At 49.9% G+C, this 24,551-nt stretch overlaps 1 protein-coding gene across 2 annotated transcripts in view; it reads right to left on the bottom strand.

The window, feature by feature from the left end:
• Nucleotides 1–24,551, bottom strand: part of WDR90 (WD repeat domain 90) — a 1,426,420-nt gene that overhangs the window by 832,916 nt on the left and 568,953 nt on the right. For both annotated transcript variants that reach the window (XM_085628141.1, XM_085628142.1), the window contains exon 26: nucleotides 8,699–8,742. In XM_085628141.1, coding sequence (XP_085484267.1) covers nucleotides 8,699–8,742 — 44 coding nt within the window. The remainder of the gene's footprint in view (nucleotides 1–8,698; nucleotides 8,743–24,551) is intronic.

Raw genomic sequence — 24,551 nt, 5'->3', positions numbered from 1 at the left:
CACAGGGGCACAAATCGTTAAACAAGACAACGTTATAATATACAGAAGTTGCACCTTATATGGATGGGCCCTGGTGGCCACTCAAACCATATACTAAAATAGTGGTATAAGTACCACGGACAGGAAAGGAAAAAGGCCTAGGGCCTCTAGAATCGCTGGGCCTACAAGGAGCTAACTTCAGTTAGTGACCAGGAGGTCCACGGGTCGCGTGTGCAGTGAGGAAAGTCACACGCGTGCTCCCATAGGTTTTCAATGGGTGCGTAAAAGTTAAAAAGTTACTGCAGAAAGGGTCTTCTGAATGGACTACGATCTCAAGATTCAAAACCCAGACACTAGAGATGTTTCTCTACACTTGGGCACCGGAGTGCCAGCTTTACCTCACCCACAGGAAGCGGGTGCATAGGTCTCGAAGTACGTCGGGTTTCTTCTATCGATTCAATAGAGCCTGATGACAAAGATGCTGCAGGCGGTCGGTCCAGAAGAGCTGCGTTGGATCCAAGGGTGGATCGGAGTTGTAGAAGACCTGAAAGCAGAGGGGACAGTGTTCACAGTCACTAGCCAGTGACCGGCGTGGCACCAGGTAGGTACCAGGCGATGTCGGGTGCAAACAGGTGGTTAGGTGTAGCTTGTCTCCGCAGCCACGTGGTCCCTGAAGGTCGACGACGTCCAGGAGTCGAGTCACGAGCTGTCCCACATAGGTTCTCGCTGTCGGCGGTGTCGGCGACTCGAAAGAAGCAAACAAGCCTTGGCAAAGGCAGGAGTCGTGGAAGTTCAAGAAAGCTGATTTTTCTGACCAGCAAGGTCAGGGGGGCTGCTCTTTTGGAGAGCAGCTAGGGCCAGTCTGGAGCAACCAGACCAGCGTCGTTGATTTCAATTTAGGTCGCCAAAATGGCCACTAGCCAACGGGCCAGGGACCGGGCAGGCGCGTCGAGATGCAAAGTGCAGAGGGGCCCCACGCAGATCGTGGAGATGCTGGAGGGCTCACCTTTGGTGCAGATGCTGGTCGGGTGTTGGGCTTCTCAGGACCCAAAGCACAACTTGGAGGAAGCCTCTGTCGTTGCGCTTGCAGCTTGTCGTCGGTCTTCCAAGATGGCTGGCTCCACGTGTCTCGGTGCCTCCACTGGTTCCTTCTTTGCAGGGACTGTGGATCGGGCGGTGAGAGGTCTGGAGGTCCAGGTCTTGTCGGGCTCTGGGCTGGGGCTCCGGCTGGAGGCGGCGGCAAAGCAGACGTTCAATAGCTGGTTGGTGCTTGCGTTAGCAAGATGGTCACTCCTTGACCATAGGGGAGATTTCCTTCAGTCCTCTGTGCAGCAGAGCGTCAAAGTTCCCGTCTTCTTCTTGTGGTTAAGTTGATTCCAGGATGTCTGAAGTCTTAGGACACAGCTCCTACCTTTAAGCGGATTCTAGGGGCCGGACTACCTGCTAGGTCCCTCCCTAAGGGTGGGACCAGGAAGGGGGTGGTTACACCCCCAATCCTTTGTCCAGCTCGCCCCAGGTCCGGGGCTGGTGTGCCCCAGGACCGGTTTGAACTGGCATATGCACCGAGGCTCCTTGTGAGCCTCAGGCATGTCTGATTCCATTCAAGCCCTACCTGACCAATACACAAAATCCTGTCTGGGGTGGTGCTCGCACCTCCCCTGGCAGGAAACCCTTTGTCCACGTCTCCCAAGCTGGAAGGACTCCCAGCAGCAGGAGGGCAGACTTGTGTCTGTGGTGGCAGCATCCATTTTGTGGAGCTGAGGCTATGTCTGATTTTACCCGGGTTTCAGGTACTGTACATGTCGTGTCCCTCTAGAAGGGTGGAATGCTAACCCCGTCGCCAGAATTGGCGAGGGGTTAGTATTCCAATTCGTATGACACCTTACTCGACATGTTTTGATAAAGCCAAACCAAAGATAGCATTTAACCGCGAGGTTCATAATGCACTTAAGAGTATATGGTATGACGATATCTTGAAATGGTAGAAGGAAGTTGTTCCGACCACTGCAGACAGGCTCAGCTCATGCCAGAGCACCATCTCACATGGAACCAAGCACTCTGCCTTCAGGATTGTTAAGGCCTGCCATAGGAGTGACTTATAGGTTAACATGTGTCCCATTTAAGGTTAGGTATAGGTATACTACACCTAAGTAAGAGGTGGTTACACCAACTTACCCCAGCTGAGAGATCAGCCAGTTGCGTTAAATTTGTTAGGCCAAGCCTGGGGTGGCATAATACCTGCTTCAGCCCTTGGCAGGCCTTAGATACACCAATGCCCTGGGTACCTAGTGTACACTGGTACAGGGGCTCACAGGGTGATCCACTTCCAATTGGTTATGCACCTAGGGTGCATAGTGTCAATTTAGTTAGAGAGAACAGCAGGCTGGGGGTCTGATTAGCAGGCCCACAGCCTCAATATGTCAAAACCAGTGAAGCAAAAAGCAAAAATTTGGGGTGACCATAGGATAGCAGACCCTACTCTCCTACACTCCCATTAGAGCCTTGCAACTTCAGAGGCTCTATGGCCCTACCTCCCTAACTACCCTGCCATCTCGCCGTAATACTGTCTTCGATTCCCTACCCTAAGGTTAACTCCCCGGCATCCCCCACCCCTCTGGGTTGAAGGCTATACCTTGTTACATTCCCATCGATCCAACTATACCCACTATTGTCCTGCAAACGCAGGTCTAATACTGTCACACATGTTGATCCCCACCACGTGTTGGTTTCGGCCCCTCCTATGTGAATTGGTATGTTACCCCTTCTCTACATACTTTGGCATGCCAACACTCACTGGGGCCTTTGTCAATCCACATTTGGGGTGATTTTATGAATGTTTGTTGGGTTAACGATTTCCAGGTACTGCCCTTTTCCCCTTTTGTTTACAATTTTGGAAAAAGCAATAAAAGTTTGTTGTTGTTTGTTAAGAAAGAAAGAAAGGCAGACGGTTACAGGCTATATTTTACACTATTCAATCTACGGCATCAACTCTATCCAGGTTATATACTTGGCATAATTTAGTTATAAATTGTACAATTTCAATCAGTCAATTTCTACTAGAAGTATGTGGGTTGTCTTTTAGCATAATATAAATGGTTAGCACTTCATACAAATAAAGCAGCTCTTTGAACAGACATGGCTATATTCAATCTGAAAAGTCACCGTGCAACAAACTGTCAGAGGTACTCTGCGTGCAGGTGGAGTGTGATCTGGGAACAACAATGACAGTTTGCAGACATGAAAGTAACTTGAAAAAAAGATATTCTTTGACATTAATAAGCAATCAAAGGCAAACGTAGGTCCTTCTCTGGGCCTATCAATGCCTAACCAACCTGCAAGGCCCAAGGGAGGAAGGCCTGTGCACTGGGTCCTTTAGCCTTCAACCACTGGTCCAGTGCTGCAATGCCATGGTATGGCCCTCCCTCAAGCCTTGCAGCTCTTGACCTCGTCTATGAGGCCCAGGGAAGGAAGGGACTTCCCCTATCACTCACATCATTGGTCCAGTGGTGCGAGGCCCACGGAAGGGCTCTTCCTTCCCTAGACCTCGAAACGCAGGGCCATGGCTGGGAGCCCTTGCTGAAAAAAAACAATCCCTATCTTCTAAAAGTGAAGAACAGACTCTCCCTCTCCCATCTTTGGGTTCCCTCCCCATTATGGTAGCCAGCTTTCCATCATCACTTCGAAGGACACGTAGCGTGCATGCAGTTTAACCAAGAAGATGTTTGTGTATGGGGAGGGGTTACCAAAATCGCCAAGTTGATTTAGGAATTTTCATCCTGTTAAACTGTGTCCTAAATCAGGCCCAGGGTTCTTTAATAGATAAAGCATGTGGGATAGAGGTAAAGCAATGTGTCTTGAAACAAGTAGTCCTGTGTGGCAATAATGGTTCCCCTATTTGATCAAATTGTTTGATCTTGGGCAAATCATGTTTCCTCCTTGGCCATTTTATCCTTATTAACCTTCATCTCATGGGCAGACTCATTTAGGGCTGTTTTACTTTGTCTTTACACCTCTATAGGTGAGGCTTTTAATAATGTGGACTGTGTATGTTGTCTCCTGTGCTACATATCCTCCTTTCCACTAACCATATTAACAAATGCTGGCCCCTCGCACCTCTGCAGAGTGGATGCTGCCAGAGCCTATACTGGGACATCCCACTCGGCTGAGCGAGTCCAGGCTTTGCAGCTGGCCTTTTTGTTTTACACACTCTGTTGAGTAGCCTGCTTACCAGCATCAATCCCTTGGCGAGCAAAAAGTGTGTGTCATTTGACGTCCAGCAGGAGCTCACTGCATGATGCAGGACAAATATCTAAAATGAGGGATGACCCTGCACCCTGCCACCCTACTTCGCTGAGCCTGTCAGCACTGGACCAGAGCTAGGAGGCCCATGAAAGAGGGACCAATTGTGTAACGATACTCCCAACTGTCCTGGCAAAAGCAAGGTGAATGGATCACATGCTCTCTTCCTGTCCCCTGACGGGACAGTAAAATATAGCCATAATTTCGGTAAACTGGGCCCATAAGACTCCCGGGCACCAGTTCACTGCATTGGCTCCACTACTGATAGCTGTGCCCCTGACAGGGGCCCCATCCCTTGGTACTTGAAGCCATGGTCCTGTAAAATACAGCCACAATTTGGGTACACTGGGCCCCTAACACTGTGGGTTCCAGTGCAGCTGTACCTGTTATACTGTTGATAGCTATGCCCCAGAGAGGGGCCTGAACCCTCTGGACCAAGAGACATGGAACTGTCTTGTGAGACCTAGGAGAGGGTCTCTCTCCTTTAGCCCTCACAGTGGAAGACCATGGCTGAGATCCAGGTGAGGAGAGCCAGTGGCGTATTAATGGTGAAATGGGCACTGTGGAAGGAGGTAAATTGTTGATCTTCTGCCCTACTCACTGGCTATTGACTAGACAGTAAATGATGGAAGTAAAACACAGCTATGATGTATGTGGTTTGGGTCCCTAACATCCCTAAGCACTGGTGCCACTGCACCTGCTGAACTCACCCACCCACGCACACAAAGCCCTACACGATCAAGGCCCGAGCTACCTCAACAACCGCATCAACTTCTACGCTCCCAAACGCCACCTCCGATCAGCCAGCCACGCCCTCGCCGCCGCCCCCCGCATCCAAAGAGCGACAACAGGAGGAAGGTCCTTCTCCTACCTGGCCGCCAAGACCTGGAACTCCCTCCCTCCCGACCTGCGCCTGACCCAAGACCACCTCTCCTTCAGGAAGAAGCTCAAGACCTGGCTGTTCGAGCAGTAACGGCACCCCCCCCCCCCCCCCCCCAAGCGCCTTGAGACCCTACGGGTAAGTAGTGCGCTCTATAAATGTCTGTGATTGATTGATTGATTGATTGATGATAGCTGTGAGGGGCCCAATCACATAGGTCTCCCAATTATGGTCCAATGCAGCTAAGGCCCTGGGTGGGCGACCCTCCCCTGAGCACTCAACCATGGTTGCAAGGCCCATAGAAGAGAATCAAGTAGCAGAGCAAAGGTGCCGGGGTCTTGGTACTAAGCAAAGTGTCCCCTCAGCCCTGTCTGCATAGTAGAAAAAACTAGCCACAATTTGGGCAAATGGGGCACCTAATACTCTTGGCCTATGCACCTTCTGCACTACTAATATTTACCACAGACATGGGCCCATGCACACAGTCATGGTTCAGGCCTGTGAGGCAACTGTAATTAGGCCCGGGGAGGTGCACGTCTGTGTATTAGTAACATCTTTTCCTATAACAAGTCACCTATCATAAGTACTTTATGAGTCAAGGCGATATTGGTATGTGAACATAAACATCTTGAAGGTCAATCTCACTCACACACACACACACACACACGCGCGCACACACACACACACACACACACACACACGGAATCACTTTGTCTTCCATGTGGAATGACCTCATGTAGGTCGAGCATTCGAAAGTTTTCACTTTTGATTAATTTGTGAATCGCAGATCTCATATAGGTTGAAGCTCTCACATCAGACCCTTCATTCACACAAGAAATCTGAGGGGTATATTGTCAGGTCTTTTTGTTTGGGTGGTACGAGTTCTATTGCATATCTTAAACAAGAGGAATATGTTTCCTGCCTCACAATTGAACGTTGGTGCTTTGATGACCATTATGGAGGAGCTAGCAGTAAAATGGACTTGATACACAGAAAGAATCCTTGAGATACAATATTTAGTACACATATGTCTCTTGTAATTGCAGTGCACTCTTCCAGATGAAAAGAAACTGCTTTCCACTCTGGAGTGGGGAATGGAGAAGGGGGTGTGGGGAAATAAGGCTGTGGTTGTATGTCTCCTGAAGAATGCCTTCTTCTAGGGGTTGTTGGTTTTGATGATGTGGTGAGCTTGGAAGGTCTTCTCAGATATGGGTATCTCTGGCCCTATGGATAATGTTGTTGCAGCTTGAAGTATCTTTGGTCCTTAGTCTTGTACTGCTGCTTCAAGAATGTCTTCTTATCGCTCATATCCCACTGCCATGAGGGTCTCTGCTTTGGGTTTCATTTTTACTACTTTGTCATCATTGTGTTGACTAAACAAAGATGACCCGGAGAAAGGAAGGTTCATGACCTATAGTTGGGCAAAAGGGACCGGAAGTTAGCTCAGCTGAGTCAGCAGCTGTGCTGTTAACTGGCTGGCAACCTGAAAATTCGAACTTTCCCAATGATGATGTAAATGTAAATCCATTATTTGTAAAGAGCAAACAGTTACCCGAAGGCATCCCAGCACTGGGGGCCGTCGGGAAGATTGAGTAAGCTACTGCCCAGAGTTACATGGTGTTGGGCTGAGCTGCCGCCGGGGATCGAACCGTGAGCCCCAGATTCCAGCGTCAGTCGCCCTGGCCGCGGCGCCACACCTCTTATGATGATGGAAGTGAGTTTGTACACTGTTGTCCTTTTGACATCGAGGGAAATAAAGACTTCCTGGCAGTCGAGTGGTCCTTTATCTTAGCTGTCAAAGGCGATGCTGGCTTTATTGACATTAACCATTGGGTCTTCCTTGGTGTCAACTGTGATTTTGCTAATGTTAAATCTAGAGGGCGGTCTTCAGCAATGTTCAGAATGGTGACATCAATGATTTTTACTGCTCTGTTTTCTGTCCCTGGACCTCCTCTTTGGGTAGTCCTTTTCACGTGCTTCTTCAAACCTTTTCTTTTTCTTCTTTCCCTTATCTCTCATTTCCTGCAGCATCCCTCTAAAGTGTTATGCCCTCCTGGTCCTGTAAAGTCATTTCTTTGGTATATGTCACAATCTTTCACAGAATGTGAGACCAGGAGGCATACTACATAGATATTACATGGGTCTGAGACTGCCATCCTTCTTCTTCCAGAGCAGTGCCTCTTCAAATTCAGAATAGCAAAGCATTTCAGGCGCGGAAAAAAAAAAATACACTTCACTCAGACGATACTTTTAAAAGACGTTGAGAGAAGGTAAAAACAAGTTGTAAAGATGATTGAAAATTCTGTCAAAATACAGAAGTGCGAAACCTCACATGTGCCCTGAAATCATACCCACAAGGGCCTGGAAAAATCTCTCACTCAGTTAGACAACTGCCAGTACAGGCATCAAGGGACAGGGTACATTTTACTCAGCTTTCGGTGTAGGTCATTCGGGTTGCATTATTTCCTTCCAATTATATATTTTAAACCTCTTTAGTAATTAAGAAGCTGCAAAGCAGACTTGAAATGGGATATACTCAATCCTACAGCCTATATTCAGGAACAATTATCACTTTTGTTAGACCCCTAAAGTGTGCTGGCACCCTATGTTTATATTCATGGACAACATATCTATGGAAAAGTGCTCGGGGGTCCACAAATGCAGCACTGAATTATTCAATCATTTTGGACTAGTAGTGAAAATACTGTGATGCAGAAGGAATGTACTGAAGATTCATGCATTTATTCAAAGCACGTGCATCAATGTAGAACCAAATGCCAGATAAAGTGTTCACCTGCAGAGTCAAGGTTTGCTGAATAAGTACATCTGTCACTCTCAGTTAAGATGTACGAGTGCACCACTTGTAAACCAACCTACAGCACAATATCACCATTATTAAAATTCATATGTGGTTTTCCTTGTAGATCACTGATGTTCACTTTTTGGAAAGTGTATTAGGTCTTCTCAGAAGGAAAACATTTACTTTGCTCTGTACATGTTCCTTAACAATTGGAGATAGCAATATATTTCTTTGTTCTATTCCTGAGTGTTCAAAGGTCCTCTGCTCCGTAGGTATGAACAGAAGAAGTATGCATACCAATAGCCAGCTACTACGCCCTGCAACTGAACATTGATCACCAAAAACATTGAAATGGTCACTACATTAAAAAAAAAGCTGTCCTGCAATACAAAGATGAGTAATTGTAAGATCCTACAGGACAGGAAGAGTATTTAGCTTCTCTTGAGTTTTGAGTCTAGTGGCATGGGTCAAGACCTCAGCCAGACTAACCACATTCTCCATGCACCTTTGCATTAAACTAGCACTGGTTATAGAGAGGTGCATTTTTTTACATTGAACCAACCATCTTTGGTCTCCTATCCATGGATGGCCTGCTGAGCAGCGCTGACCTGGTTCGCTTAGTATACTATCATTGCTCCCTTCTATTATTAGGTTCTTGGAATCATTTAGCTTCAGTCTAAAAAAAGAAACAGCTTTCAAAGCACCTAGATGCAGTTTGAGAATATCAGAAACAAGCATACCATGTTCAGGAATGAATTTGAGAGACTCCTGTGACTGATGAATCCTGAAAGGAAAAAAGATAAGGGTTAAGACCATGTTATAATAAAGAAGATCAATGTGTTGTGAAAGAGTGAGAGGTGGGAAATATGAATGAAGAAAAGGAGAAAGGAAAGAAAGAAACCAGCAGCACAGAATTTATTATAGGATGACATGGAAGGAAAGAAGACAAAAAAACTAACCAAGAAGAATGGCATAAGGGACAGTAAGAAATATGAACTGAAAAGAGAGAGGTAAACAAGCATATGGAGAGGAAATAAGTAAATATAAAGCGTGTAAGGTACGGTAAAAGGAGGAAGGAAAGGTAGGACCATGAAAGGGAACAGTATGAGGGAATTGAAGGGAAGGAAAGAGTAAAGTATTGAAGAAATAAGGAAATGAGGAAGAAAGAAAAGAGGCGATAGAATAAGAAAGAAAACAGAAGGAGTGCCAGATGGGATAACTGATAAAGAAGTGAGGACAGAAGATAGGTTGTAAAGGGTAAGGAATGTAGAACGAATGAAGGAGGAAGAAAAGATAAACAAATAAATAATAGGGGAATACAGTAGAATAAGATTAAATACAATGGGAAAATGTATAAATAAAGTGAAAATAGTTAATGGAAAGACAGAAGAAAATGATAGATAAGAAATAAATGACAGTAAGGCTAGGGAAGCAAGGATGAAGAATGAGTACAAGAAAGTAGGGAAGGGTGTAAAGATGTATGAAAAGAGAAACAGATGTGAAGTGAGAATGTATAAAGACGGGAGGTTTAAGAGTTATAGACGATCTACAATGGTGAAAAGGACTGGAGGATGCAGGAAAGCGGAGTGGTAAGAAGAGCGAAAGAAAGGAAAGAAAAGGGCCAAAGGAAAGCAATGAGGGGAAAAAGGCAGGCATGAAATATGAAAGAAGGAAAAATGGTGGATCAAGGAAGGAAAAGAAATAAATCATAAGAAAAGAAAGGAATTCAACAGGAAATGAAAGTAAAAGGGGTGATGAGCAGAAAGAGGAGACATAAAATAGTGCAGTGAAACAAAAGACTAAAGGGGATGGAGAAGGAATGGAAGGCGGTAGGAGGAGAAGGGAAATGGAAAATGGAGGGTAAAGTTTAGAATTAAGGAAAACATTAGAGATGGGAAGGAAAAAGGGCAAAATTGGAAAGACAGAAGCACAAGGAGGCGTGGCTTCTGTGGCCAAGATGACGGATGCACTGGGAGAAGGCTCCCCGGTTCTCGCCCGCTATCCATCAAGTATCCTGCCATAAGCCTGCCATCGACACCAACTGAGGCATCCCCCTAACTGCCTGAATTGCCAGCTGCCAGCACAACCGCTTTTCAGCCCTGTGCAAGGCACAGTGGATCCGAGTTTAGCGAGACAGCGCAACTGCCTTGCGTGGCCTGCCACCCGGGCACAGGGCCAGTGAGGTACAAACTCTGGGGCTGAGACTCTGAGCAGTGTATGCTGGTCGCATCTGGGCTTGCCTTCTGCTTCCCACCGTCTGCAGAGTATTTCTGGACAATCCCGCAGGAACGGAGGAGACCAGCCGCTGCCGACAGCCCAGCGGCTCCATCCCTGCTGCATGCGGACAGGCATCGGAGGGATCAGTAAGACCAGACGCGTGCTGGAGCACCAACTGGGGCCAAGTTGATCATCAGGGGGAGCTGCTGTACACCACAGGGGCCTCCCTCCCTTTCCTCCCCCACCACAGGCACCAAACTCCCAAAGTGTACTGGGATTACTTTGCAGCAGAGTGAACTGGGTGTGGAGACTTTGCTGACAACAATCGACTGGGACTCTGCCCCACTTAATCGTTTCGGTCCCACACCCTGTACTGAATCCATGAGAGGTGCCTCCACCAGCCAAGGCCTGCCCTCCTGCGCCCCAAGCTCCTATGGCCATCCCTCTTCTGTAACCGAGGGGATGCCAGCATCACAACTGTTGGAGTTGGGTGCCTGAAGCTAGTTGGCGCAAGATACGCATAGCTACACTGGCACTCTGATGCAGTGCTAGCAACCTACCACACGCTTATCAAGGAACTGCCCAACCTGATTGACACAAACGGTGAGTACTGGTGCTATACTTACACGGGTGACCTGCTGTAAGGCCCATAAGTGACATCTGTTGCGTCAATTGAAATAGACTCAATTAATTCTACTGCCTCAGCACTTACATTGTCACCACTTGATACAGATGCATGGGCCCCATTAACAGCCCCCACAACACAAACTCACATCTTGTACGTCCCTATGCCCTATGGCTGTGAATACTAGCACATGACGGCTCTTATATCACCTTGGACGCAAATAAACAGGTCCAACTGCTCCTTAATTACTTAATTCTAAAATGGCCAATTGTAGGAAGCTGGCTCTATATCTACTATACCAAAGTAATGTATAGTGTGCACACAGTTCAGTGGATCCCCAGAGGCTTTACAGAGGTTATTGTAGATAATACCTTAGTCTCTTTTGTGGTAGTGTGGTTGAGTAGTTAGGCTTATCAGAGGGCTGTGTTAAGCATTTGTTTTACACACTCAGGCAAAAAATGATTACATACACTCAAAGACTGAATCCAAGACCAATTGTTTTGTATAAAAAAATATTACTTTGTTACTTTTATTTTAGAACCAAGAGAAATACAGTTGCAGGTAAGTATCTGTTTTCAAATAGCAATACTTTTCAAGTACAACAGGACTTGTGTTGCAAAAGCAATAGAAATACATTTCAGTAGTACTGAAAATACTTTGTGGTGTCAATCAACTGTAATAGAACTTAGCGATTGTAAAAGATAAACAGTGCAAATAGGAAGAAATGCAATGCAATACTATGGAAGGAAAACAGTTAATCCCATTTACAGGTAAGTACTCGACTAAGATATCCAGTCTCCGGGGGTTTAGACCAATATGGGCAAGGATCAGATCAAGGTAGGTACTGCACCACCAGCGGCACTGGGGCCGCCAGGTGCAGATGTCACTGAGCCCATTGTTAGTCAATGGTTACTGGGGGCACCCAAAAGAGATGCTGGGTACAGGCAAGTACCCGCAGTTCCAGGGCACAGGCCCTGGGGGTTAAACCAACCATACACCACCAGTGGCAGAGGGGCGGGTGGGGGCAGGGAGCAAAAACAGCATTGGGAACCCAATGCTTTTCAAAGGAAGAATTTGTCGCACAAAGAGGCTGCAGGCTCCGATCAGGAGGCTGGATGAAGATGACCAACAGCCTTTGAGACTCACCGCCCTGATTTCAGTTCCTGCTTGGGTGTAGGAGAGAAGCACCTCCATCCCAAGCAGGCTTTATTCCTGACCCACAAGAGCACAAGGGCTCCCACCTCGGGGTCAGAAACATGTCTGTGTGTGGCAGGCTGATGCACCACTCATTTGTCGCAATTGGTACATCGGTGATCCCTGCTTACAAACTTGCTAACCTTGCTTAGAGACCTCTCCAGGAGCTCGCCTCAGCACATCATCTGCACCTCCTACCCAGCCTTGCTTGCTGCTCTTAAGCCTGCTCCCCGCTAACCATTCTGAACCTGCCCACCTGCTCCTAGATGCAAGGGGCTGTTTGTGCTGCCGCGTACATGGGGGATCAGTAAGCGCTGGTAAGCAGGCCCCTTACCGGACCATTGACTTTATTCACCTGCAACAAACCTACGACACAAGACCATATGGGTCGAGTATGCACTGGCACCCACGGAAGCTGTTCAAAGAATTGTGACCTCTTTGGAGAACACACGTACATCCCTGGAAAGTAAGATGGACAATTTGACGGCATAGCTCATGTTGCTGCATGCAGACCACCTCACGCTAAGGTTCACAATGCTGAACAAGCTCTTACTGAACTCCAACCGATAGCCCAAGAACTGACATTCTTGCACAAATTAGTGGACCGTGTGCACACTCTGGAATGTCGGGCTGAGGATGCAGAAGGCCACTCAAGGAGAAACAATGTTCGGTCGGTTGGCCTTCCGGAAGGGGTTGAAGGGCAGGATGTGGTGGTGTAAGTGGAAGGTTGGCTGCATGAGTTGCTTCACCAGTGACACTTTCGCAGTTCTTCTCTGTGGAGTGCGCCCATCGCACTCCGACTCGGAAGTCATCCCCTCGCTTTGATACCAGAACACTATTGTTCCGGCTTCCGCATTATAGCGACAGACTCCATTGTACGTGAAATGCAGAAACTCCGAGACATTACAGTTGAAAATACTTACATTATGTTCTTTCCAAACTACACTAAGGCAGTACAGAAATAAAGAACCTCCTTCCTAGGGGCCAAGCGCCACCTCCTAGAACTAGAAATTCATTACAGCTATTTTCAGCATGCTTGAGAGTGGTTTCAGAATGGAAAACTTTTTTTTTTTTATTCTCCAAAGGTCGTCTAGGATTGGTTGAAATCCACCTGACTAATGTCCTCAAGCCAATCCTCACACAGCACAAAAATATCCCACAACTCTGTTGTGATACGTCGCTGCGGGCGCCGAACTCGCTCAAACCGCCCCCACAACTTAAAGCATCCCCAACCTGGAACAAGTTATTCAGGAGAGAAGCCGAGCTCTGCAAATCAATGATGATATTATTTGAACCATGCACTGTGCGACTCATCATGTCCAGTCAACTCAATTGGTAAAACATGTTTTATTATGTTGCACAAGTTACTACTTGTGTAACAATATATCTGTAAGAGACATTAGTTAGTGATAGATTCCTCACCTTAGAATATTCCCCAGGCGTCAGTCTGGATCCGGAAAGTTTTCTGCTTAGCAGTACCCCTGCGTGCCAGTAGGTGGCGCCGTGCGGCTCCGCACCGGTCACTGGCGTGGTGCGTGCCGGGATGACGTCACGGAGGCTACTTAGGCGCCACCCATGCGCCCTGATATTAGTTCTGTACACAATTTAACGCGACGAAACGCAGATCCATGCAAGAAACTGACCTTTGATGCATAAAACTAGGGCCCTAAAAGGGGATGACCTTAACCCTAGAAATCAGTTCGCAGAACGGGGAGGATGGGTGGGGCGGTAAGGAATCTATCACTAACTAATGTCTCTTACAGATATAGCGTTACACAAGTAGTAACTTGTGCATCTGAAAGAGACACGTTAGTGATAGATTCCTTACCTTAGAATAGATACCCCAGCAATACCAACCCCGGTGGTGGGTCTGCGAACAAGTTACACCAGAAAGTCACGGAGCACAGAACGGCCAAAGAAGCAGTCTCTCCTGACCTGACTGTCAAGGCAGTAGTGCTTGGTAAACGTGTGCAGCAAGGCCCACGTAGCTGCCTGACAAATATCCTGCAAGGGGACACCGCATCCCAAGGCAGTAGTGGCTGCAGTTGCCCTGGTCAAATGGGCACGCAGTCCCACAGGAGGCTCCTTCTTGGCCAAGGAGTAACATGCTTTGATGCACAGACCGACCCACCGGGAGATGGTCCGTTTGTGCACCACCCGACCTCTTTTGGCGCCCACGTAGCCAACAAAGAGTTGATCATCCACCCAGAGCTGCTGTGTACGCTGCAGATAGAATGTGAGCGCACGTTTTGGGTCAAGACGGTGGAGCCGCTCCTCTTCCCTTGAAGGATGCAGAGGCGGAAAAAAAGGTGGGCAAAGTGATAGTCTGCCCGATGTGGAAGGGTGTGACAACCTTTGGCAAGAAAGAAGGACGTGTCCTCAGAACCACCTTGTCCGGATGAACAGAAAGGAAAGGGGGTTTGGAAGAAAGAGCCTGGAGCTCACTCACTCTCCTGGCAGAGGTGATAGCTACCAGGAAAGCCGTCTTGAGAGTAAGAAGACGTGAGGGACAGTTATGAAGGGGCTGAAAGGGAGCGCACATCAGAAAAGTCAAGATAAGATTCAAGTTCCATTGAGGCATTATGAAAGGCATAGGTGGGAATGTATGCATAATGCCCTTAAGAAAACAGGGATTTAAAAAGAGAAGGCTGATCTGGAAGCCGTAGAAAGGCAGAGATGGCCGAAAGATAACCTTTAACAATGCCCAGAGCAGAGCCCCGCTGGGCCAAAGAGAGAAGGAACAGAAGAACCTCAGAAAGAGAGGCAGAAAGGGGATCCACAGTCTTAGCTGTGTACCATGCCACAAATCTGTTCCACCTACAGGCGTACACCATTTTAGTGGAGGGACGCCTGGCTGCCAGGATGACATCACAGCCTTCGGGAGGAAGATCGAAAGGAGTCAACTGTCGCCGCTCAATCTCCAAGCATGGAGATGGAGGCTGGACAGGTTCGGGTGGAGGACCGTCCCCTGCTGCTGCGACAGAAGATCCTCCAGAAGAGGCAGACGGATCAGGGGATCGATGCTCATACTGAGTAGCTTGGGATACCATACTCTTCGAGCCCAGTCCGGAGCCACAAGAATAACCCGGGCCCGGTCGCGCCTGATCTTCTTCAGCACTCTGGGCAGAAGTGGTATAGGCGGAAAAGCGTACAACAGACCGCAGCTCGACTCGAGACGAAAAGTGTCTCCGAGCGAGTGCCGCCTTGGAAATTTCAACGCGCAGAACTGATGACATTGCGCGTTCCCTTCGATGGCGAATAGATCTAACCAAGGCTCTCCCCATCACAGAAAGAGACCTTGCGCCATGTCCAAGTTCAGACGCCACTCGTGATCCACCATGCACCGGCGGCTGAGTTCGTCCGCCCTGGCGTTCAGAGAACCTGCCAGGTGTTGAACCATCAAGGTAATGCCTTGATGCCCCAGCCATGTCCAGAGGGGCAGAGCCTCCTGACATAGGGTCCACGACCCCGCCCTGTCCTGGTTGTTGCAATACCACATGGCGGTGGTGTTGTCCGTGAACACCTACCCTACACTTCCCCAGACAGAGGGAATGAATGCCTTCAGTGCAAACCGGATAGCCTTCAGCTCCAGAAGGTTGATATGGAGCCGGGACTCCGCCGGAGACCAGAGGCCTCTGATCTCCGCATCTCCCATATGGCCTTCCCAACCCAGGAGGGACGCATCTGTCACTACTGTGTGCTCCGGTTGGCGAAGGGAGAGGGATCTGCCACGGACCCAATCGCGATCCGTGAGCCACCACTGCAACTGTCGTGCAGCGCCCTCCGAGATCTGGACGAGATCGGACAGGTTGCCCTGATGCTGTGCCCACTGAAACTTCAGGTCCCACTGCAGAGCCAGCATATGACATCTGGCATGCGACACCAGCAGGATGCAGGAGGCCATCAGGCCCAGAAGCCGGAGGGAAATCCTGACTGAAACCCGGGATAGAGGCTGAAAGAGCGGAACCACAACCTGAATATACCGGACTCGCTGTTCGGGAGGATAAACCCGAAACAGCGTTGAATCATGAACTGCTACGATGAAAGGGAGCTTCTGAGAGGGACCCAGGTACGACTTCGGCACATTGATGGAGAACCCCAGCAGATGCAGGAGGTCGGCCGTAGTCTGGAGGTGGGAGACGACTGCCTGGGGCGAGCCCGCCTTCAACAGCCAGTCGTCGAGGTAGGGGAAGACTGACACCCTGACCTGCGCAGATGAGCTGCAACCACCGCCATCACTTTCGTGAACACCTGAGGGGCACTGGTAAGGCCGAAGGGGAGCACGGCAAACCAAAAATGCTCCTGGCCTACCGTGAACCGCAGGTAACGCCGGTGGGCCGGCAGGACGGGAATGTGAAAATTAGCGTCCTGCAAGTCAAACGCTACCATCCAGTCTCCAGGGTCCAGGGCAGACAGGACCTGAGCCTGAGTCAGCATCTTGAACTTCTCCTTCCCGAGGAAGCGATTGAGGTCCCGGAGGTCCAAGATGGGGCGCAGGCCCCCCTTGTCCTTCTTGGGGACCAGAAAGTAGTGGGAATAGCAACCACTCCATACTTCCTGATCGGGAACGTACTTGATAGACCCCTTGGCCAGGAGGGCCGTAACTTCCTGACGGAGAAGAGCCAAATGATCCCCCGACAAGCGGTGGTACCGAGGTGGCATGGCTGGAGGGGAGGACAGAAACGGGAGCGAGTAACCTTGGCAGATTATCTGCAGCGCCCACTTGTCCGAAGTGATACCGAGCCAGTGGTAGAGGTGGTGACAGACCCTGCCTCCTACCGGCGTGGGGTGCCCCATGAAGCTCGGATTAGGAAGGCTTGTAGGTGGAAGCAGCGGGTGCGGAGGTGGACTGCCCCGCCCGTTGCTTACCAGATCCGCCCCTTCGGAAGCCCCATCCACGGCCACGGTGAGGCAGGCTGCACAGGAGCGCATCTGGGCGCCCTTACCCTGGCCACGATAGGAACGAAAACTAGGCGTGGCAGGGCTCTTAGTGGAAAGACCCAAAGACTTAGCTGTAGCCCGTGAGTCCTTAAAACACTCCAGGGCACTGTCCGCCTTGTCGCCAAAGAGGCGAGAGCCATCAAAGGGCATGTCCATTAGTGAGCTCTGAACATCAAGCGAGAACACGGCAGACCGCAACCAGGTATGGAGCTGCAATGCCACAGTCGTGGAAATCGCCCTGCCCAAGGAATCAGCCGTGTCCAGACCACACCTGATGGCAAACTTCGCCGCATCCTTGCCCTCTGCAATCGCTTGGGAAAGGACGGCCTGGACCTCCTCAGAACACTGAGGCAGGACCTCTGCTACCGTATCCCACACGGCATGGGAGTAAAGGCCCAACAAGCAGGCGGTATTAACCGACCGCAACCCCAAGCTGGCCGAGGAACAACCTCTTGCCATATTGGTCCAGCTTCTTAGAGTCCTTATCCGGCAGAGCCGTGTGAAAGGCACTCTGCGACGTCGAGGCGTGGGGTGAGTGGTCAAGAAGACCGGGTCACCAGGCGCCGGGCAATGACGCCTAGCGACGTTCTTATCCACTAGTGCCCCCGAGGCCGGCCGCAACCAAGTGCCCAAGAGGACTTCGTTAAGGGCCTGATTGAAAGGAAGCAGCGGTTTCGACGACGTAGATGCCGTCTGGAGCACCTCCGTAAGGAGGTTGGTCTTAAGGGCCACCGTAGGGAGGTCGAGATGGAGAGCCTCCGCAGCTCGACGCAGCAGCATAGTGTAGGAAGCGCCCTCCTCCATTGTAGGCGGAGGGGAGGAAAATCCCGGGTCAGAAGACACATCAAGTTCACCCGCATCTTTAAGGACATCCACCCAATCTTGCTCGGAGCCACACTGCAGCGCAAGGGGGTCCTCGGAGCCGTCCCAGTCCTCATCCGGCTCCGGGGTAGAAGGGGCCCGCCGCGGCGGTAGGACCGGAGCCGGAGAGGGGCCCAGCGGCGCCGGGAGCGGCGCCGGCCTGGGCCGACCCAGAACCACATCCCAATGAGGATCCCAGGTCGGAACAAAATGGTTCGAGAACCTGGGCAGGGGCGGGAGAAACGGCACCCAGTGCGGCACCTGTGGTGTAGCCAGGGGCGGCACTGGGGCCGGAGCCAAAGGCAGTGCCAGGGCCGGAGCCTGCAGCGTTGCACCTTGTGGCGCCGGAGCCGCGGGAGCTGGATCCATGGCTCCAGGGCCGGCAGCGGTGCTGCCGGGTCAACAGGATCTGGACGTGGGGCCCGCAGGTGCGCCTGCGGGAGCCCGAGGCCTAAACAGGCGGTCCAAGGCAGCAAGAAACTCTTGCCTCTATTTGGGAATCGCCGACGGACCCGGGTATAGCAGGTAGGCCGCGGAACTCCCAGGCTCCAGAGGAGCCGCAGGGGTGGAGCCCCTGTCCCCCTTGTCCGCCTCTGGGGAGCGAACACGCTTCTTCGACTTCTTCTTATGGCGTTGTTTACCGGAATCTGAAGGTGAAGACTTAGAGTCCGAGGAGCGATGGCTCCGGTCACGCGAACGGCCCCTAGACCCAGAGCGGCGGTGAGAGGAGTGCCAGACCTCCAGCAACTTCTGGTGCCGCACCCGCAAAGCCTTGGAGCCATGGCACGGCAGTCCCCACAATCCCGGGAGTCATGGTCGGTCTCCAGGCAGTAGAGGCAGACATCATGGGGGTCCGCTACCGACATATTACGGCGGCATGACCCACAAGACTTAAAGCCGGGCATCCCTATGTGCACCAGGAGACAAGAGAAGGAGACAGTCTCAAGAAACTGGTCAAAAAATTTGATCGGGGTACGTGCTCAATCCTGATCTGCGCTTTCGGCGCGGAAAAAGAAAGAACTGACATCAACGCGCATGGGTGGCGCCTAAGTAGCCTCCGTGACGAAATCTCGGCACGCACGACGCCAGTGACGGGCACGGAGCTGCACGGTGCCACCTACTGGCATGCAGGGGTACTGCTAAGCAGAAAACTTTCCGGATCCAGACTGACACCTGGGGAATATTCTAAGGTAGGGAATCTATCACTAATGTGTCTCTTTCAGATATTTTTATTACTGTCTTCACTAATTACTCTTTCTTTGCAGCTGGTTTTTCATAATCCAGCGTAGATATTGCTTTGTTACACATGGCCCTTCTACTATAGCACCCATATGCCTTGTTACCCTCTATTTTTTAACGCTGCACTTACTGTAATGGCGAACGCACGTTCCCCCTCTGTGCGCAAGGTTGCCCATCCCTGGCTGCCACGCTTTCTCCCTAGTTTTTCCTTTTCTAGCAACATATCTTTTGCCACCTATGTTGTTCAGCTGTTTGGGCAGATACATGTTCTCCCTCTGCTCTACTGGTTTTACAGTTCCAGTTTTATGATATGTTCTTTTGCTTTATGTCCTGGTTATAGGCAACCCAATCCTGTATCTCACTCCCTCATCCTGTCGACATCTCACCAATAATTGTGCTGACCTGCATGTAGTGGTCATCCGCCGTGCTTTTTCCCACCACATACGTGACCCACCTTAACATTATCACCTGGAATGTGCAGGGAATGCATACCCCTTGCGTCGATACTCAGTTTACTCGTATCTGAAACGCCGTACTACAGACATCGCACTTCTGCAGGAGACACATGTGACTAGGGAAGGCCACAAAACTACATGCTGGGGAGGTCAAGAATTTGCTACTCACTTCTCCTCCTATGTTAGGGGCGTATTACTGTGATTAAACCAGGAACTCCCCTTGTGGCCGAGAATACTGCTGGAGACACAGAAGACCGTTATGTGTTTGTTAAAAGTCGCCTTGATGGCCATCAAATCCTTCTAGGCTCGATTTATGCCCCCAATTCCGAGCAAGCCTTATGCCATCAAAAATTATCTAGGATACTCTCTCACTGGAGTGGGCTTTATTGTTTCTGGGGGCAGATTTCAATTGTGTTCTCAATACTGAACTTGATTGTTCCTTTCTCCCTCTGCCACACACACACTTGCAACCTTCAGCACTCAGGCACTACAGAACTGGCTCCCACATTGGCAGATGCTCGACATCTGGCGTCTCCGCAACCTGGACATGAGAGTGTACTCCTTTTTCTCTTCACCACACTGACTACATGTATGCTGTAGGAGGCTGGCTTGGTATATGGTGTGCACTTATGTAAGTGTAGCACCCTGCACGTATCCAGACAACCCTTATGGTGATGTTAGTGGTCGTAGACAACATTAGAAAGATCTCTAAATGGTAGATGTGGAGAGCAGCCTTCAGGCTTAGTCTAAAAGGAGAGTAAAGCAGCTTGTTTTACTATTACTTAATCTTATGGTGTAGGTTAAGTGAAAAAGAACTACACCGTGTAATTATAAAAATATGTATTTATTATAAACACTCACTAACACATTGCAATATCTCCTACCCGGAGATATAATCACAATACTTTGATAATAGAACACGTAAGTAGCACAAACACACAGTGGTCTCCAGGGGGAGACCAAACCATTTAATTAAATAGTGAAATGTGAACCACAACTAAGTCGAGAATGGACACAGAAGATATAGAAGAGCCGGGGACCCAAGGAACCACCGAAGGTAAGTATCTAGGAACCCCACGGAGGCCATGTGCAGAGTGGGAACACAACCGCGGACAAGTCAATGGGAAAGTCGCAGCTGCAGTTTTAAAGAACAAGAAACATTCCAATGGGACCCTGAAGAAACCCTGTGGAAGATGGAAGGTTGGAGAGTCACCCCATCCGTGGATACCCTGGGAACCAGGATACCCACACCAGGGAAACCAGTGGCATAGGTGCGAAGTGACGTTGGAAACCGCCGTAGACCACAATGGAGGACTTCAGTAAAGAGGCCGCTGATGAAGATGGTGAAAGAACCTGGGGGGAACCCAAAGGTGGATTCAAGATGAGAGGTACCTGCAAGCAGAGGGGAGAGAGTCTATGACACTCAGGAGTGACCAGGAGACACGGAAGACGAATGGCCACCGATGTTCGAGCTGCAGGTGAGTTGACGGTGCCCTTGAAGTTGCTGCTGTGTGGACCAGGCGACACTGTGGAAGACCAAGAGCCGTTCACAAGCTGTCCCATGTCGGATGCCAACAAGCCTTGGCAACGACAACCAGCGTAGTAGTCAAAAAGGGTACAGTGCTGGGGCCAGCAAGGTCAAAGTGACTCACCACAAGCAGGTAAGTCAGAGCAGGCCCAAGCAAGCAGAGGAGCCCACTGCACCCAAAGAAGACCCTCAAGAGGATCCACAGGCCTGAGGCACAGGAGTCGCAAGAGGACCTCGAGCAGCTCACCAAATGATGAAGGCCCACAGTGCAGAGGATGCGGTGCAGTTGAAGATGTTGGCTGCAGGAGATGCTGGAGGCTGGAGCTTCTTGGAGCCTGAAGATCTCTGGTGAAGAGAGTCAACAAGCCTTGGCAATGGCAAGCCGACGTGGTGCACAGGGGTACTGCTCCAGCGGTTCTAATCAGGGATACTGTCGCCAAACTTGCTGTGAAGACAGTGGAGTTGCAGAACCACCACCTGTGTTGCTGAACCTTTCGGAGTCCATAGGAGCTCAGGAACAGCAGACCAGTCAGCTGTCTTGTGGTGCCTGCAGATGCAGGGAAGTGGCTCCCTCACTTCAAGGGAGATTCCTTTAGGTGTCTTAGATGTCCACAGGCCTGTAGAAGAGCCTGTATGGAGCACAGGCACAGATGACACAGAAGACTGGCAGGACAACGAGACCAGGAGCAGCAGCAGTCGTCCCAGTTGCAGTCTCGGTTCCCAAAGCGAAGTCCAGCGAATTCCAAAGTGATCAGACGGTTGAAGATGAAGTAGTTTCGGATCGGAATCTTGTCCCACGATGAATCTAAGGAACCACCCACAGGTAAGCCCTTAAGTACCCTAAGGAAAAGGTTGGGACAATTCAGGGGTCCCTCCCACAGGAGGGACTGGACAGTGGAGAGGATACTCCCATGTCCTTTGTCCAGTTTCGTGCCAGAGCAAGAGCCAACGTCTCCCTGAACTGGTTCCAACTTGAGTGTGCAAGGAGGGCACCAAATTTGCCCTTCAAAGCGCTAAAGTGCCGCTGCCAAGCGCCCCCACCCTGTCCCAATACACTAAGCTCTGTCTGCGAAGAGGTCACACCTCACTCTGACAGGAAACCTATTGTCCTGCCTTCCCCTGTTCGAGCTTGGCTCAGCAGCAGGAGGGCATAATTGTCTCTCTGGTCAGCAGTAGTCATAGCTTGCTATCCGGGTCTAGAAGACTGGTACCAGGAGCACTGAGGACCTCCAGGAGGAGCTTCACAGTGCATGGAATCATACCTCCACCAATACCGTTTACAGTGTTGGGGTATGATTCCAAGAGAGTTTGTTACAGCCAGTTTAGAGTTAGTGATCGCATAATGACGCATGGCCACTCTATCATAATGGCGGATGCACTTACAACCCGGGAGAATGGACTTTGAATTGTAGAGGTGTCCTGCTCATGCAGGGGCACCTTCACAGTTATAACCCAGCATCCTGCCTTCAGGATTGAAAGGCCTGCCTTAGGGCAGACTTATAGGGTTTAAGTGCAATAGGAGGGCTGTAGTCACAATTTGAGTGGTCTCTCATGGGTAGCATAATACATGCTTCAGCCCATGGGGGTCCCTGGTGTACCTATGCCCTGGGTACCTTAGTACCATATACTAGGGACTTAGAAGGGTATATCAGTAGTCAATCAGGGGTGTACCTAGGTACTCACCATGTCCAATTTAGGGAAGAAGCACTGGCTAGGTTCGTGATTAGCAGGATCCCAGTCAGACTAGTCAGTAAAACATGAGACCAGCAAAAAGTGGGGGTGACCATGAAAGCAGATCCTACTTTCCTACACCCGCATAGATGGAATACTTGGCACAACCCCCCTACTTCCATCCATTTCCAACACACATTATTTAGGCAGTACTCATTCCGACCACAACCATCAGTATTTACAACTTGCGTGGAATGCAAATCCCTCCTCTTTTCTCACATAGCGCTTACAGACACCGACCCTGGAAGAGTCCCCCTTCCGCACCTCTCTTGGCCTGCCATTGCAGACTGCATTGAGCATAATAATGACATGGCATCCACCAAATTAACAAAATGGGACACATTCAAAGTGGCGCTCCGTGGACACTGCTTGGAGACACAATGGACCATGCGTCAAATGCTCAACAGGGATATCTCAAGCATTGAACGCACACTTTTAGTCTACTAGAACCAAGTGGTACAGAGCCCCAATAACATGCCAGCTAGCGGGTGAACACGCTTCATTGTTGGAAAGATTGCATTGCCTTAATTACGCTGCCCACTCAGTCCACAAACATGCTGCAGAAGACAGATTTGGCCGGCTATTAGCATGGCTTATTCAACAAGACCAGTCCAGACCTCCCATAATGCCCGCCAGGGATACACTACTTTATACCCAACACACAGGGAGCTAACGAACCATTACACTTTCTTATACCAAACGATCTCTGATGCGAGCACTGAAGACTTCAATGCTTTCTTCTACACAAAATCATTACCTTGCATCACCCCGGATCAGCAAGCACGGCTGGACATCCCTATCATACAACTCGAAATCCAAGAAGTAATTAGAGCACTTGCCTCTGTTCGGCCCCCAGGCCCGATGGTCTACCCGCCGAGTTCTATAAAACGTGTGCACCTCTTCTCGCGCCCCCCCCCCGACTGCTGGCATTGTACGAAGCAGCCCTCTCAGCCGTTTGTCTTGCTGCCTCCTAGCGCGTGGCGCTACTCAGCTCCCTCCCCAGTGCAGATCTCTGGATTTGCTAAATACAGATTACAAGATCTTAGCCAAAATCTTTGAAGATCGCCTGTAACCCTTAGTCCCAGTCTTGGTCCAGCCGGATCAGAATGGGTTTGTTCCAGCCCCCAGTGTTTCCTTAAACCTGCAACGCTTTTTTTAGTCACAACTTACTCTCGACAGCATTGGCCTTGCGCTGGGTGCCTGGTGTTATACCTCAAAAAGGCCTTTGACTAGCTAGAATGGGCTAGAATGGGCTAGAATGGGTTCCCAGTGCCACACTACGGCACTGGGAACCGCTTTCTTTGACTATTGGGACTACTATACACCCAACCATCAATAAGGGTTTAGACATGTAGGCTTGGGCGGCGAACACCGCGAGCAGAGTTTTTTCCTCGCTTGCCAATGGTAAGTTGGCAAGCGATGAAAATCCAAAGCTAGACCGCTTCCCAGCGAGTTTTCTCAACACGGGCGGTCGCGGATGGTCGCTCCCACTTGCGTTGAGAAACATTCTGTTCGCGTTGAGGAGGCTGCCGCTCGAGTAGAACTTCTATTTGAGTGACAGAAAGAAGCAGCGCCCTCTTGTGCTGAGTGTGATAATGTTCACGCTGATTTTACTGAGCGGGACAAACAGCCAGCGTTAACAGCGTGATGTAATGCACTCTGCCACTCACGGAACTCAGCGTAGTTTAGCAGAGGTCCGCGTAGGCCTAAAGACAGGCTCTCTTGTTTCTGACCCAATTCACATATACAGAAACACTAGACAGGACTGCCCACTCTCCTTTTTAGGACGAGCCTGAGCCAGC

This window comes from Triturus cristatus, chromosome 10 (genome assembly GCF_964204655.1).
Source record: "Triturus cristatus chromosome 10, aTriCri1.1, whole genome shotgun sequence".
Lineage (NCBI taxonomy): Eukaryota > Metazoa > Chordata > Amphibia > Caudata > Salamandridae > Triturus > Triturus cristatus.
Note: the sequence above shows the minus strand (reverse complement) of the source record. Positions and strands in the feature narration are given on the sequence as shown.